This window comes from Octodon degus, unplaced genomic scaffold (assembly GCF_000260255.1).
Source record: "Octodon degus isolate 3935 unplaced genomic scaffold, OctDeg1.0 scaffold00112, whole genome shotgun sequence".
Lineage (NCBI taxonomy): Eukaryota > Metazoa > Chordata > Mammalia > Rodentia > Octodontidae > Octodon > Octodon degus.
The window spans coordinates 7,547,085-7,561,458 of record NW_004524688.1 but is presented as its reverse complement, the minus strand read 5'-3'; the positions used below and the strand labels follow the sequence as shown (position 1 = coordinate 7,561,458).

Sequence of the window (14,374 nt, the reverse complement as noted above, 5' to 3'; positions counted from 1 at the left end):
TGGGCTCTGTGTCACAGAGTCCCCTGTGTTCTCGCCTAGGAACATTCTTTTGCTGGTGTAGTTCTGACTTAACACTTCCCAGAGTTCTTACCACTGGTGGATCTAAAGGTCTAGCTTTAAGAGAGAATGTTCTAGAATACAACACCCCAAGTCTTCTTATCCATGAGCAGTTGTGGGGGCTCATGATGGCTCAATACAACAGAATAGGGAGATTCCCCCCAAGTGACCTAGAGGTGTACCTGTGAGGTCCCTGGGTGCAGGAACCTTCCACAGAAAAACAGTCTTTCCCACACGCCCCTGTGCCAAGACTGAGTGGAACAAGAAGCCACTCCAGTCAGACATGGTACCCTGCTGTATACCTAGAGAGCAATGAGCACTCAGACTTGACAGTGACCATTGTTCTTTATAAAACCATTCACAGCGTTCATCTGCTAAGTGAGCAGAGAAAGACATTGCTCCCCACCCCATATAAATACTTGAGTCTGAGAGACTTCCCCAGCACACACCTGGTCCCTTCTAATGCCACTTGATCAATGCAAATGCTCTGTTGAGTGTTTTCCTCTTGCTCTGGAAGGAGTTAGGTGTCATCTGTGAAACATGAGTTAGTCATAACCCAGAATCCAGCAGCTGTACAAATAGCCCTTCTCCTTCCTGTCTTTCTGAACACTGCCAGCACAAGCTGGACAGTTATGGTGTCAGGGACTTAGTGGCTGTCCTACTGACCGTGCAGCACCCCCCACAATACACACACTCCTGTGGTGGCTGTCCCCCTGAACCTGCTGAGCCACATTCCAGAGAAAGAAAGCCACCTAGAGCAGGCAAGAGCTGTTCACGCTCTGTGGGTCAGGCTCACAGCCATCCTGTCCTTTGGTAACATCTTATATCATCTAGGGAGGCTGGGAATGTTGCCCCATCCAGAATGCTATGCCACAGCCCAGATTCCTGCTGCTTAAAGGAGGGAAAGGGTTCCAGCAGTATTCTTGGATTCATAGAGGGATAAACACTGGGCCCAGGGACAACCAGGCTGGCACCTGAAGGCCAGCCATTGTGAAGATCAGCTTGGCATTCTGCCTCAGGGTGAGCCCCTCACCACTGAAGAATGGCCACTGAGCTTTGGGCAGGGCAATCTATCACTCTGGGTGATAAAACTCTTTAAACTCTGTTCAGGGTCCCTTCTCCCTCACAAATAGACCACCGTAAGCACATCCCCAGAGAGCACACAAGAAAGGTAGGCAGGAAAGAGCATTTGGAGTAAATAATTTAAAATCTAGTTATTATATCCTTGGGTGGTGATGGAAAGTCTGAATTTTTAGCAGGGGGAAAGGGAACAAAGCCTAACAAAAATTGAGGTTAAAGCATAAAGCAATGTACATTTACACTTTGCTTCAGGCAGGGGAGCAAGTGATGAAATACAGCCCGGTTCCTGTTTAATTTTTGATGCAAAGTCACTGGGGAGCCATTCTCTTTCACTCACAATTTCAAGGGTCCTGAAACCTTACATTTCTCTGCAGTAATAACCTGTGCCTCCCGCTCTGATTGATCAGTGCAGATGGAGACTGCACTGACTCAGGAGGCTTTCTACAGCCCACTGCTTGGGCACTTGCCATCCTAGGCCTGTTTCCTGAAAACCCAGGCTGGTGACTCATTGGAGCAGCCAGCAGCTTAGAAAGTCCCTGCTCTGTGAATTGGGGGAAGGGGCTCTGTGCAGATCCACTGGGCACAGCTAGCCCAGCCTCCCCCAGCCTATTCCTAAATACCCCAGCTCTGCCTCCCAGCCCCACAGCTGAGAGAACAGCCCCTGCCCTCCACTGTGGGAGGTGCTGATGCAGACATCTCTGGCTTGCTCCTCCTAACTTCTGCTCCTCCTGGGTGCCAAACTCGGAGCACCCACCGCTGTGGTCTCAGGTTTTTATAGGACTCGTTTTCCCACTTGTCCATAGCTGAGAATCCCAAATTAAGACTGCAAATTTGAGTCAGTTTTATTCAAGAAAATGTGGCCAGTTTTAATCTACAATTTTATGCTTATCAGAAAAAACAATAGTTATGCTGTGAAAAAAGTTGTCGCCTGATTTTAGAGTTTGGTGGGAACAAGGAGGTCATCTAATACAGACTGAGAGGGTCCCAAAACAATAGTTATGCTGTGAAAAAAGTTGTCGCCTGATTTTAGAGTTTGGTGGGAACAAGGAGGTCATCTAATACAGACTGAGAGGGTCCCAAGCTAGCAGAGCACATTCCACTTGGAGAGAGCTGGGGAGTGGAGTAGGGTGAGGTGCAGGAACTGTGATTTAGCTCTTGCTTGTCATTAGGTTCGGCTTTGTTTGTTCAGCCTTTGTCCTCGGTACCTTGAACAAGTCTCTTTTCCTTCTCTGCTTCCCTCTGGGTCAGCCCCACAGAGCTGTTGTATACTGTCCTGATGACCAAAGCCTCCTCCTGTACTTTGTCTCATTTCAACAGTCCCACCAGGCTTTTACATAAAAGAAAGTAAACTTGTCTGGAGCTGCTTCTCTGTGTCAGAAATGTGTTCACCTTGCCCAGAGATGAGACCTATGGGAGCCTCAGCCCTTCAGGAATGGTCCTGCCACATGAGATCAGATATGTGGGAGAGACAGTGCAGTCTAGGACTCAGAAAATTGCTGGGACTTTATTCATAGCTTACAGTTCTTTTTGCCCTATGGTTTTGATGACATGCAGGCACTTGGGCTCTAAGCTTCAAGGGAATATGTAAATATTTGCTGCCTTGCCACTTGGTTCCAAAGGCATGACTGTCATGAGATTGTGCATGTTGGGAGCTGGTCATAGCAGCCAGCTGCCTGGACACACACACACACTGCCCACGTCTAATCTGACCACTGCCTAACTTACACACTTATTTCTAACTCCTGAAATTGAAACTTTTCATTTGATTAAATTCATGGCATCTTTATAAAGTTTAATTGCAATAATTGACTTTACTTCTGTCTCAACAAAGAGTAGATATCTCCCTTGACACCGCTGAGCACCCATTCACATTCTGAGGACTTATTGAGCATATGGGAGCTGTTTATTGACCATATGTGGAGCCACTTTGGATTATCTCCTGATTGCCTCTTAATTCTGTCAACAGAGAAGGGCCTGCTATGCAGGGGGCCAGTGGGGAGGTAAGATACATTTCAGATAGAAAATGAAAAGCAGCCATTTGTCCATCTTAAATCTTTACTTTTCTTCTGCATTTAGAATTACATTTCTGTTCTTGTTTTGGTCCTTATTAAAATGTAGAATGTGCCCTTTTACCTGCCAACATACAGTATCATTAGTCTAAATAAAAATAACATGGAATCTATGAGTCTCTGAGGAAATTACCTGGGAGAAGAAATTGCTATTCCAGAAATGGAATTCGTTGTCCTCATCATCATTTTGTTTCCACAGGAACATATTTCTCAAGGAAGGGAAGGCAAGGCTATGAAAATCACCGCACCCATGGGCACCAACTTCTGTAGCCACACAGAATGTGAGGGGGACATTTCTTGCAGTTTGAAATTGGTGCTGAATATCATGTTGTCTCTGGCTGGCCCTCACTGTGTGTCCACAGCTCAACCATAGCCATTGCCTCCTCCTGGACTTGTGCCTGCTCTGCCACCAACAGCTGGTCCAGGTGTTCATTGTGCAGTCAATTGTTTTTCAGCCCCTAGACTGCTTGAGGTCACTTTGACTTTGCTTCACTCTCAGTTAGTAAGTGTTTCTTGAGGGCCTGCTGTGTACCAGGTTCCAGTGGCTAGCTAAGGACCACAAAATTGGAGTAGTTGGAAGGCACCTAGCCTACAAAGAAGCTACACTCATGAGGACAGAGAGCAGTGTGGTAACTGTCAATGTTTTTAGAGCTCCAGAAAAGGAAGGCCAGTGAAACTAGGGGGCCCGTGAAAGGAAGCTATCTAATAGCCTCCACCCCCTGCAGTGATAGGCCAGAGGATGGGCAGGCAGACTAGGGAGTGTAATAGGATGGCTAATAAGTCTGTGGTAGAACCCAGGGACTCCAGGAGCTATCCCAGAGATGTTAAGTCCAATCCAGACATGCCACTGGTCCTGCAGTAGAAGCAACAGGGATCTGGATCCACCAAGAGAAGTGAAATTATTTTAAATGGCATTTGGGGAATCAGTGAACAGCTGTAGCTGGGCATCCCACACAGGGAGGACAGGGAACAGGGAGAGCAGCACACTGACATTGGCAGCACCCATATTTAAGGACCAAGGTACCCAAGGAAGTCACTCAGCTGTTCACTGTGATGTGAGAGGACCCTTGTGAAATCCAAGAGGTCTGTCAAGAGGGACAGAGTATCTGCCATTTCACAGTTGACAAGGGATCAACAGCAGGAAGCCATATCACTAAGATGGTTTATGGAAATATAGTATTGTAGGAGTGGCTCCTACAATGGCTGAGAGCTCCTATAAGTGGATGATTGTGCCAGGGGATAGGGCAGGAGAGACGAAGGAAGCTAGGTATCCTAGAGGCATAGGAGATGTCAGAACTAGACCTCTGCAATGGAAGAACCACTTAGTTGACCCTCTTGGGGCTGCCCTGTTGTCTTGCTCCAGTATCAGCTCATCCTGAGATGTTTGTCAATCTCAGGCCAGTGCAGCATTCTGGCCATTATCCCTGGTTATTGTGTACTCAGCTCCTTCATACTCCCTACTGAGGCTTCCTCCCTCCTACTGCCAGCTCCTGACCATACTCTGCCCTTTCTCCTCAGTTTCCACACAGCAGCACCATCCTCATAGACTTAGGTGGAATCTCCCTGTCTGATCTTGTGTACAAGGATTGGATCACAGGCAAAGAAGAGAACACCCCAATAGGATAGCTTCTGCCAATGCCCCAGAGAGCCATGAGCTGATGCTGAGGCAGAAAGACTTGTGGGGCACAGTGGGCAGCAAAGGAGAAGGCACTGACTTCCTCCTTCCTCCTCTAGACTACTGGGTCTGGAGCTAACTTTGTTATGAGTCAGGGCAAATACCTTCTTAGCCTGAATCACTATTCCTATTCCTATTCCTATTCCTATTCCTATTCCTATTCCTATTCCTATTCCTATTCCTATTCCTATTCCTATTCCTATTCCTATTCCTTCAGTCTTACCACTGCAGTTGCAGAGGGTTGGCAGTGGGAAAGAGAGGGGACTGTGACAGGAAGTGAATTAGACAGGGCTGCAGCAGGCTTCCACCTCTGCAGCCAGCAGTGGGCCTGTGCTTGGCCTCCAGCACAACAAATCCTCAGCAAGTGGGGGAACAGACAATGGAGGTGGCGCAGGGCACCTGCCACCCCTGTGTCTCCTAGTAAGTTCACTGAAGGCCACCACAGCATGACTTCTGTACTGAGGCTGCAAGCTATCCCAGGGTATGAGCCAGCTTTCTAAAGGGACAGTGATGGGGCTGTCCCTAGTGTCACAGATGCATGCCACCCAGTGGCCACCTATGCAACCCCAGATCTGGTCATTTCTGCAAAGAAAGCAAGCCAGAGCCAATATCAGAGGTTCTCAAGACCTCACTGGCAAGCCTTTGGCCAACATGTCGACCCAAACCTGCCCTGTGCTTCAGTTTGTTTTCTAGAAAAAGAAATGCTCAACTGTGGTTTTGACAGTTCAAGAAAGTGGGGGGAAAAAGGGAGAGACCCTGCAGGTTCCTTGGCCACCTCCTCACAGGGGAACGCATCCCACAGTCTCCCATGATAGACCAACTATGGGTAATAAGCAAGTTTTCAGTGAGAAAGGGCAACTGGAATGAGGATCTAGTCCCATGTATCATGCTAGCCTAGAGGACCTGGTGCCCACACGCAGAACCCAGGAATGCCATGTTGCAGCACACCTCTGACTTGCCATCTGACATTGAGCAGGAGCCTTCCCAGATCATCATCAGAAAGATGGGCATGAAGTAACCAAGTAGCCCAGTGGAGATCTCTGACCCAGCCAGCATCATTTTTAATGGGAATGGTGATTGGGCTCCATGGGCAGGTGGGGAACTCTGAGCAACTGTGGCTTCCCTGTAAGTCTAAAAGTAGTTCCAAATTTAACAATTTATAACAAATCAGTAAAATTTCACCTAAGTTATATACCCGCATCAAGATTAAAACCCTTTCTGGATTCTGGCCTGTGGCTGCAACTCTGAGCCTCACTGTCTATCCTGCTCTTGGGTTCTTCAGAAGCTATGCCTGGCAGACAGCCTTATGTAAGAGCAACCAGTCTGCTCCCAGCCGAGTCCCTGTCCCCCAGTTATGTAAGAGGATATGTTCATGAAGCCGCATACATCATTCTGTATTGGGCTTGTGTGCTGGAGCCACAGAACTGTTTCAGAATGGTGCCCAGAGGACTTTTAAAGCTGGAATAAAATAAAGCTGGAATAGGTATGGACAGGGGTCTTTCACTGTAGTTCTCCCAGCAGGTGCAACTGAGCATAATCCCAGGTCGTACTGAGGATGTGTTGCCCACCATGAGTGTGGTAAGCTGGGTCCCAGTGCCATGAGAACCAGATACGGTTAGCCAGGTCCACCAGCCAGAGTGAGATCCCCTTCCATTCAGGCCAGTACTCAGGCCAGTACCTAGTGTTTTGTCCTTGAGAATCACCAGCATCCCCTTGGGCTTCCATGACCCTTGCCCGGAAAGGGTCTGCAGAGTCCTAACTGTGCCAGCAATGGCAGGGAGTCTCTAATATGACTTACACAGGGAGTGGAGCAGGTCGACAGCACCTGGCCTTCCATGCAGGGGGCACTAGCTAGGCCTCCTCCCCCTGGCTCATAGACCTGCTTCCAGTAAGACATCTTATCCTGCCCAACAGCCACCACAGAATCCCTCACTGCTTGGGGAAAGGCAAGCTGCCTGCCAGAGAGGGTCACGTCAGCGTCAGGAACCACCCTGGAGGGGGCGAGGATTCTTAAGTTTTTCCTAAGCCTTTTTCTCACATCATCTTAAAGAGAAAAAATGTGACAAACCAAATGGTTATAGTGTGCTGCCAGCACCACTGGCCCTGGCACTGAGCTCCCCTTGGGTGACGTCTGCAGCCTGGGTCAACTCAGGACAACTCCAGTACACTGACCCAAGCTCCAAGCCTTCCCCAGACCCCTCGCCCTAAGGGCCATGCACTAATGCAGGATGCTCCCTCTGTTTTCTCCCCAGGCAGGCCTGGGACCTTGCTGTGGACATTTGTCTCTCTCAGCTGCCAACAATCATCGAAGAAGGCACTGCCTTTAGGGTGAGTCCCTCCATGCATCTCTGCAGGTGCTGCTCCCTGTGCACCTGCTCTGCAAAGCCCAGCCTAGGAGTGGTACTCTGGTCTCCAGGGTATCAGGGGTTCTGTGCCCTGCCTGGAAGATGTATAGCTAACCAGGCTGTACAAGATTGGGTCAGTCAAGGGGTCAGAGTGAGGTTTTGAAATGGTTGACTTTTTAAAAGCCATTACCTTGAAGTGTTAATCTTCTAAATGTGTTTTCCTTAATGTTGTTCAAAACTCTGACCTGGTATCAGGAGTGAATTACAGGCTCTTTCAAGGCCCAGGGATAGTGACCTCCAAGTCCCACTATGCCAGTGAGAGCAGTGGAATTACTTTGCCAGATCCTGCCCACCCCAGTCATGACACTGGTGTGGGAAGGATCCCAGGGTCCTCACAGCAGTGAATTTGACTATAACCTAGGGTCTTCGCAGCAGCCTCTTCAGAGCCCTGTTGGTTTTTTATTGTTGAATGATTGCTATACATGAGACACAGATATAAATATAAGTTCCATTCCTGCCCTCAAATGCCAGTGAAGAGTCACCCATGCCAGAGCTGAGCATAACTTAGGAATTTGGAGGGCACCTTAAGCTCAGGAGTAAAGAGTAGCAGCCTGACAGTGGCTGTGTAAAATATCCATGCCATCCACAAGACTAAGACATGAGGCAGCTTGAGACTGGGTTAGCATCTCCATGTCTTCTCCATACCACCAGAGAGGCCATCAGGTTTCAGAGCCAGAAGCTGGCCCTCCTGCCACAAACTATTAGGCTGGGCCCCTGGGCCTCAATTTATTCATTTTAAAGAGGAATTCTTCAGGAATACAAGGGGAGTTGTGAGGCCTATATATGCTAAGGACAGAGCTGGCATGAGGCGCATGTTGCTGGTATGTGCCTGCTCAGATCACCATTCATAGAACACCAGTCTTCAGGGTAAGCATATCACAGCTTTAAGCCAGAGTCAGGTGCACAGTGGCCATGCATGACCCCAGACATCTTAACCTTCTGGAACAGGGACATGTACACAGGTACACATGTGGGTATGGGATGTGGAGCAAACTGTACTGATGTACCCCAAGGTCAGAATGACTGGGCAAGGAGTCTTGTCCTTTTGGTCTTATATTGACCTATTTTTATTTTTATTTTTATTTTTATTTTTATTTTTATTTTTATTTTTGTGGAACCGGGGATTGAACTCAGGCCCTTGCGCTTGTCAAGGAAGCGCTTATTCCACTGAGCCATCTCCCCGGCCCCTATTGATCCATTTTTATTGGTTGACTTTTAGATAACACTGTGAAAATTTGGAAGCCAAGAGTAAAATTGGAAATACTATCTAATGAGTGGCCTCATATCCACCACTTAGGGCTACCATTAGCATTTACCCACTGTGCTCACATGTCAGTCTGCCCATCCGTCTTTGTTATGCATTTAACATCCATTGCAGACTGCCCTGGGTTTCTGAACTGTAAAGTGCAGCTCATATGGTTTCCCCATGGTTCCACCAGTGTTTTTCGTATTCCCTATTGGACTTCTAGACCAAAGCCTTAACTGTAAACTCTTTGGAGCAGGGACAGTGTCCCCTTTTAAATCACAAACCTCATTGCTGGCCCATGCAGGATGCCACCTGCACCCACCTTTGTCTTTTGGCCTCCATACCAACCAGAGTAGTACCCTAGGGCCTGATCTCCTATGAAGGATGGGACCTGTCACTGCAAATGGATGTCTGGAAAACGGGTTTTTGTATTCCAGGCATGGTTTTACTCTGTGCTTTTGGGGGATCAGAACCCTGCTCTTCTTTATATAAGACAGTTTCTGTTTGTTATGTGTGCTCCCTCTAGATGGAACATTTCCATTTCAATGCCAGGTACTTTTACCAAGGATCTTTTCAAGGATCTTACTGCATCATTTCTAATCTGCCTATTCTGTATGTGGAAATGATTGTGCCAAACTGGGATACCAGGAAAGGAAAGGGCCACCTGATGTAGATAGTGGACTAGCTCACTAATTTTATTTTCACTTTTTGTTATATATAAAATGGTGTTTTGGTTTTTGGTTTTTGGTTTTTGGTACTGAGGTTCTAACTCAGGACCTTGCCACACAGACTCTTACGCTACTGAGCTGTCTTCCTAGCCCCTGTATGTACTTTAAACATACAGTTTGGTGAATTTCTGTCACTAAACACATTTCTGTAACTATACCCAAATCAAGCCTCAATGCACGAGCAGTGTGGTGGTATCCAGACCCCGCTGTGGCCTCTCCAGTGGTGCCTTCAGGACAGATTCCACGGCCCGTCACATTTGACAACCCATCCCTCAGCCCACTCCCACAGCCAGGGGTTTCATACACCCTCATTCCCTTTGCCTCCTACCCTGGCATCCTACATTTCAGCTGTTCCTGCCAGGGCCCAGCCTCCCTCCCTCTGTACTCATCTGGATCTTCCTCATTAGCTCACAGACATGCCCTCATTCTCCCATCTGTAAACTACATTCATGATCCTTGTGGCCACCAACCTACTCTATAGCCTCATTGCTTAAGAGATCTATACTTGAGTTTCTGTGTTCCCTTTTCCTCTATTCTCGTCCACTCCAATCCTGCAGATACCCATCCCCAAGCCATTCTTAATGGTCGTGGTGATCACTGTTGCCAAAACAGCCAATGGTCAGTTCCTAATCTTGATTTTACACAACCCAAACCCAGTATTTGATGCTATTTTGCATGTTGCCCGCCCTGGCTTCTAGGATACCACACCATCCTGTCCTCCAGACTATGACTTTCATGGTCTTTTGGCAGGTTCCACCTCATCTCATTGACTCCCTATGTATCATCATCCCAAGCTCAGTCCTGCGTTCCTTCTCTTACTCAAAAAGGCTATGTACCAGTGAGTGACCCTTTAGGCTGCACCTGGCCAGACCTTTCCCAAGTGATAGACCATGTATATTTTCATGTGGATACCTGATGGACTCCAGGAGAGTCTATGCCCCAGGCTGAGGTCCAATGCCCTTTTCCAGCTGCTCCTCTCCACTTTACTGGTGCTGACTACATCCATGAGGTGATCAGACCAAAGCCTCCTAGCCCCTTCTTGACCCCCTATGCTGCCCACATCCAGGCTGCTCACCCTGCAGCTTTGCCTTGTCCTGAGACCAGAGCTAGTGGTTGCTTCATAGACATGACTGTTCCTCTGCTTCTCCCACAGCACAGCCCATTCTTTGCAGAGCAACTAACCGCATTCCAGGTATGGCTCACAATGGGTGTGGAGAACAGGAGCCCCCCTGAGCAGCTGCCCATCGTTCTGCAGGTAAGTTGCTTCAGACAGAAGCCAAAGCCCAGAGTCCTCAACAGGCTCATTTATCCATGACAACCTGCATGTACGTGTGTGTGCTTGCGTGCGTACATGAAAGTCTGGAACACCAGCCCCTCTTCTGCCATGCTGTGCTCTGGGCCAGATGGTAAATAAATCACATGGATCCAATTGAAGGAGCCAACTGCATACTTAGACCTAATGGACGTTCCTGGTAAAGTCAATGAATTTCCTTCCCCAGGCCCCAGGTAAATATGTGTTTGAGATGAAGTCTGCTCTGCAGCTGCCCCCAACCCCCCGTTTATACTTTAGAAATGGATGAAATGCTACTATCAAGAGCTTCCTTTCAACACAGGCTCTTGGCATTTTTGCTTGCTTTTTGGAAGGACACAGGATGTAAATTAGTCCTATGAGGAAAGAAAGAAGTGCTCCGTACAGATTATAAATCGCTGCAGTGGGCTTCCTGACCTAGCCACTATGTTGACTAAAAGAGCAATCAGTACCTAGACCCAGAAGCCATCAGCCTTCCTTTGCACCTGGGCTTTGTCCACACAGTGATGTAAGAAATGGGTGTGCCAGGGGACCTGCCCCTTAGCTCAGTTCTTTAAGTGGCTGCTTCAACAAAGTAGTCAGGTTCAGGTTGCTGTGGTTCGATCCCTACAACTCAAGCCAGAAATGGGTGTGCCTCTCTGAAGCCAGTCATTCATACATGCAGATTGTCATTCCCTATGCAGATTGTGAGCCCATCGTGGATGGGAGGTCAGGTTTGTGTGTCCCACCCACCTGTTCGTTGGTTAATGAGATGGGACCTGCATACTAAAGTACATCCCAGGTAATAAGATGAAGAGGATTCCAGTGGGCATGTATTTGCTGGGAGTGACATGTGGGCTGGGTTGCAATGTAAGAAAAACTATTTTACTCTGGAACAATATGCAGTAGGTTTTTAAAGCACTGGACAGTGTCATACCAGGATCTAATAACATACTTTAGAAGTGTGAAAACACATGTGTAATGAGGGTAGGAACTGTTCAACTAGGGCCCAAAGCTGTGTAGTCAAGCATAGAAGGGGTGGGAGGGCGTCTCCCATATCCATGAATATATCTGGTTGCGGGGGATGAGGGATTTAGAGCACAGTGTCCCCAAATGGGAGACAGTGCCATGAAGCAGCAGGTAAGATCATCACTCCCCCCAGTACTAATCAGGTTATTCTGCATCCCTTAAATGGGGGCGTAAGTTTTATCATCTACCTGTCCAAGGCCATCTGCCTCGCTTCCAGGAAGGGCTTGTACTTTCTTATGAAGGCTGCTAACTACGTTGTAATGGACAGCACCATCCATCTTCACTGGACCAAATGTTCACTGAGTGGCTCTGCTTCTGAAAGACCATTTGAGAAGCAGAGGCTCAGTTTATCTCTGTCTCACCATTGAACATGGCAGCCCTCCCTTCTGCTCTTAAGTGTGCTCTGCCTTGTGCCAGCCAGCCTTGCAAGCTTGGGAGATTATTCACCTGCCACAGAACTGAGACTTCTTTATCTAGGACTTTGCTCAAGAATCCAACCTGAGCTGGTGATGTAGCTCAGCAGCACAGTGTCTGCTTGGCAAGCACAAGGCTGTGAGTTCAATTCCTGATAACAAAAAAGGAAAAAAGAATCCCAGCCAGCAAAAAAGGCGAGAAGAAGGAGAATATGTAAATGTAAACTGTAACAATAGCCCCTTCCTGCTGGCATCACTAATCAGGTGGGCAAGAAAGAATATCTTTGTGCCATATTTCACTATAGATATTTTTGGTGCTTTTTGTATACTATCACTGCTTCTTGTCTGACATTATAAAAAGAATGTAAAAATGGTTACTGTTCCCCTTCTATGCTTCTAGATTAGTTTAAGATCACCCGGGATTGCAAGGTGAGCTGTAGACAAATAAGCAGATTTTCTAAAGAACAACAAAAATATATAACAGTAACAACTACAAAACAAACCTGGGTATTTGGGAGAGGTAGTAGCCCCCAGATGTGTGCAGAAAGTGCAGGCCAGAAGCAGACTGGGAGTTAGCTAGCCATCCTCCACAGTCCCTCTCAGGCTGTCACTGGAGTATCACTGACCTTCTCATCTCAGCAGTGTAATCGAGTGAAGTTGGTCCTCCCCAAAGCTGAGGCACAGTGCCAGGCATTAATGTTCCATTTATAATTCACACTCCGTTGTGCGAAGAGAGGCCCTCTACAGCCATCTTTCTGATGCCAAAATAAGAGAAGTAAGTGTGAAGAGAACATGAGGCATTTTCTGTGTGACCTTTCAGGCATATTCAAGAAGCAGGCTCTTCATCACCATAGAAGGGCTCTCTCTCCAGCTGTGCCCAGCCTGGGTCCGTGGATAAATGTTTACTAACAAGATAGTCAAGAGAGACAATGTACAGAGGAATGACAGCCTTATTGGCATGGCCTGCACGCAGCCTCTAATCTTTCTGTTACTTCCCCAGGCTTTGTTTTAAGAATCTTTATTATTGTCGAAGCCTGCACCCTGTTATCTCTATATTACTTGGCAAGGCAGGAAATGGTACTTAAGTGAAGAAGCATCTTAATACAGACTTCATAGGCTTTTGCAGATTTTTACCACTTTCCCCATTAGCCAGAGTGACTTTTTCTCCATCCACAAACTCAAAAATACTAGCTGATGACCATATTAGGGATCCAGTAAGAGGCTTCACCAGGCTCTGCTGGGTTCTTATCCCTCAGATAAATATAAACATGGAAGTATACCTCTCCCAACAAACTCTTTTATGTCCTTTTCTTGCCTGTTAAAAATGCAAGTTGGAAGAAGAAATAGGAAGGAAACTGTAGTTTTTCAATTGCCTTTTTCTCCCAACTCCTGATTACTGATAACTGCTTGAGGAGTTATCCCTACTCTTATGAGGAGCTTTCCAGTCTCATACCCTTGTGATGATCGTCTGGCTCTGTATGGTTCTCCATAGGACTTTCTTCCCTGTCTGCCTTCCCCTTGGGTAATAGGTGGGCAGAGATGGCCCAGGCTAAAAAATCAAGCCGGTTAATACTGTAGAAAAGCAAGGAAAGAATTGTTTCATAGGGTAAAAGTTTAGTACCTGTGTAAGTCTGTATGAAATAGAAGAACCCTGTTTGCTCTCAGTGTACTCGTTTATTTTCTGAAAGTGCAAAGTTATTCCTAGCAAGCAATGTAGTCATGGCCTGGAGTGGCCTTATACATATGCATACATGTCGTCTACATTGGCATCAGATGCAGTAATTGTGCTGTTCCTCAAGGTTCCTAAGCACCCTGGTCGGCAGATACAACCCAGGGATAGACCCCCACAGTCAGCTTACCATAAAGCAGCTTTGCTGGCAAGCCCCAAGCTGGAAGTCTGAGTGCTGTCTTTGTACAATAGGCAAATGGAATTACCTCAGCGAGCTCTATTTTAACTGTTGTTAATGCAGCCACAACGTAATCATTAGTCTGGCTTGGCACCCATGAAAAGAAACCACAACAGCTCATTTAGATTGCTGCCATTGATCTCCATAATCTCCATGTATCCCGAGGTAGTCTGAAATAGGAATTTGAGAGTTTTTTAGAGAAGGTTGTTTTGTCTTGATTTTGTTTGTCTGGTTTGCTGTTTTCCGTCTAGGTAGCCAACCCAGGCAGGACTTTGTGAACACTAGGCTAGAACTGTGTCACTGAACTATACCCCAAGACCTATTTTGTTTTTAGTTTTAAAAAGACATATGTAGCCCTATATCCCCCCCAAAAGCCAATCTATTTTTTAAAAATAATTTATGTTGGGCTTCAGTTTCTTTTTTTTTTTTTTTTTTAATTTTATTTTATAGAAATGTGGGTATGTACTATCATAGCCT

At 46.9% G+C, this 14,374-nt stretch overlaps 1 protein-coding gene across 2 annotated transcripts in view; it reads left to right on the top strand.

Annotated features, from left to right (window-relative positions):
• Rptor (regulatory associated protein of MTOR complex 1) overlaps nucleotides 1–14,374 on the top strand; it is a 427,093-nt gene that overhangs the window by 318,772 nt on the left and 93,947 nt on the right. For both annotated transcript variants that reach the window (XM_023699242.1, XM_004639505.2), the window contains exons 10-11: nucleotides 7,134–7,209; nucleotides 10,414–10,515. In XM_023699242.1, coding sequence (XP_023555010.1) covers nucleotides 7,134–7,209; nucleotides 10,414–10,515 — 178 coding nt within the window. The remainder of the gene's footprint in view (nucleotides 1–7,133; nucleotides 7,210–10,413; nucleotides 10,516–14,374) is intronic.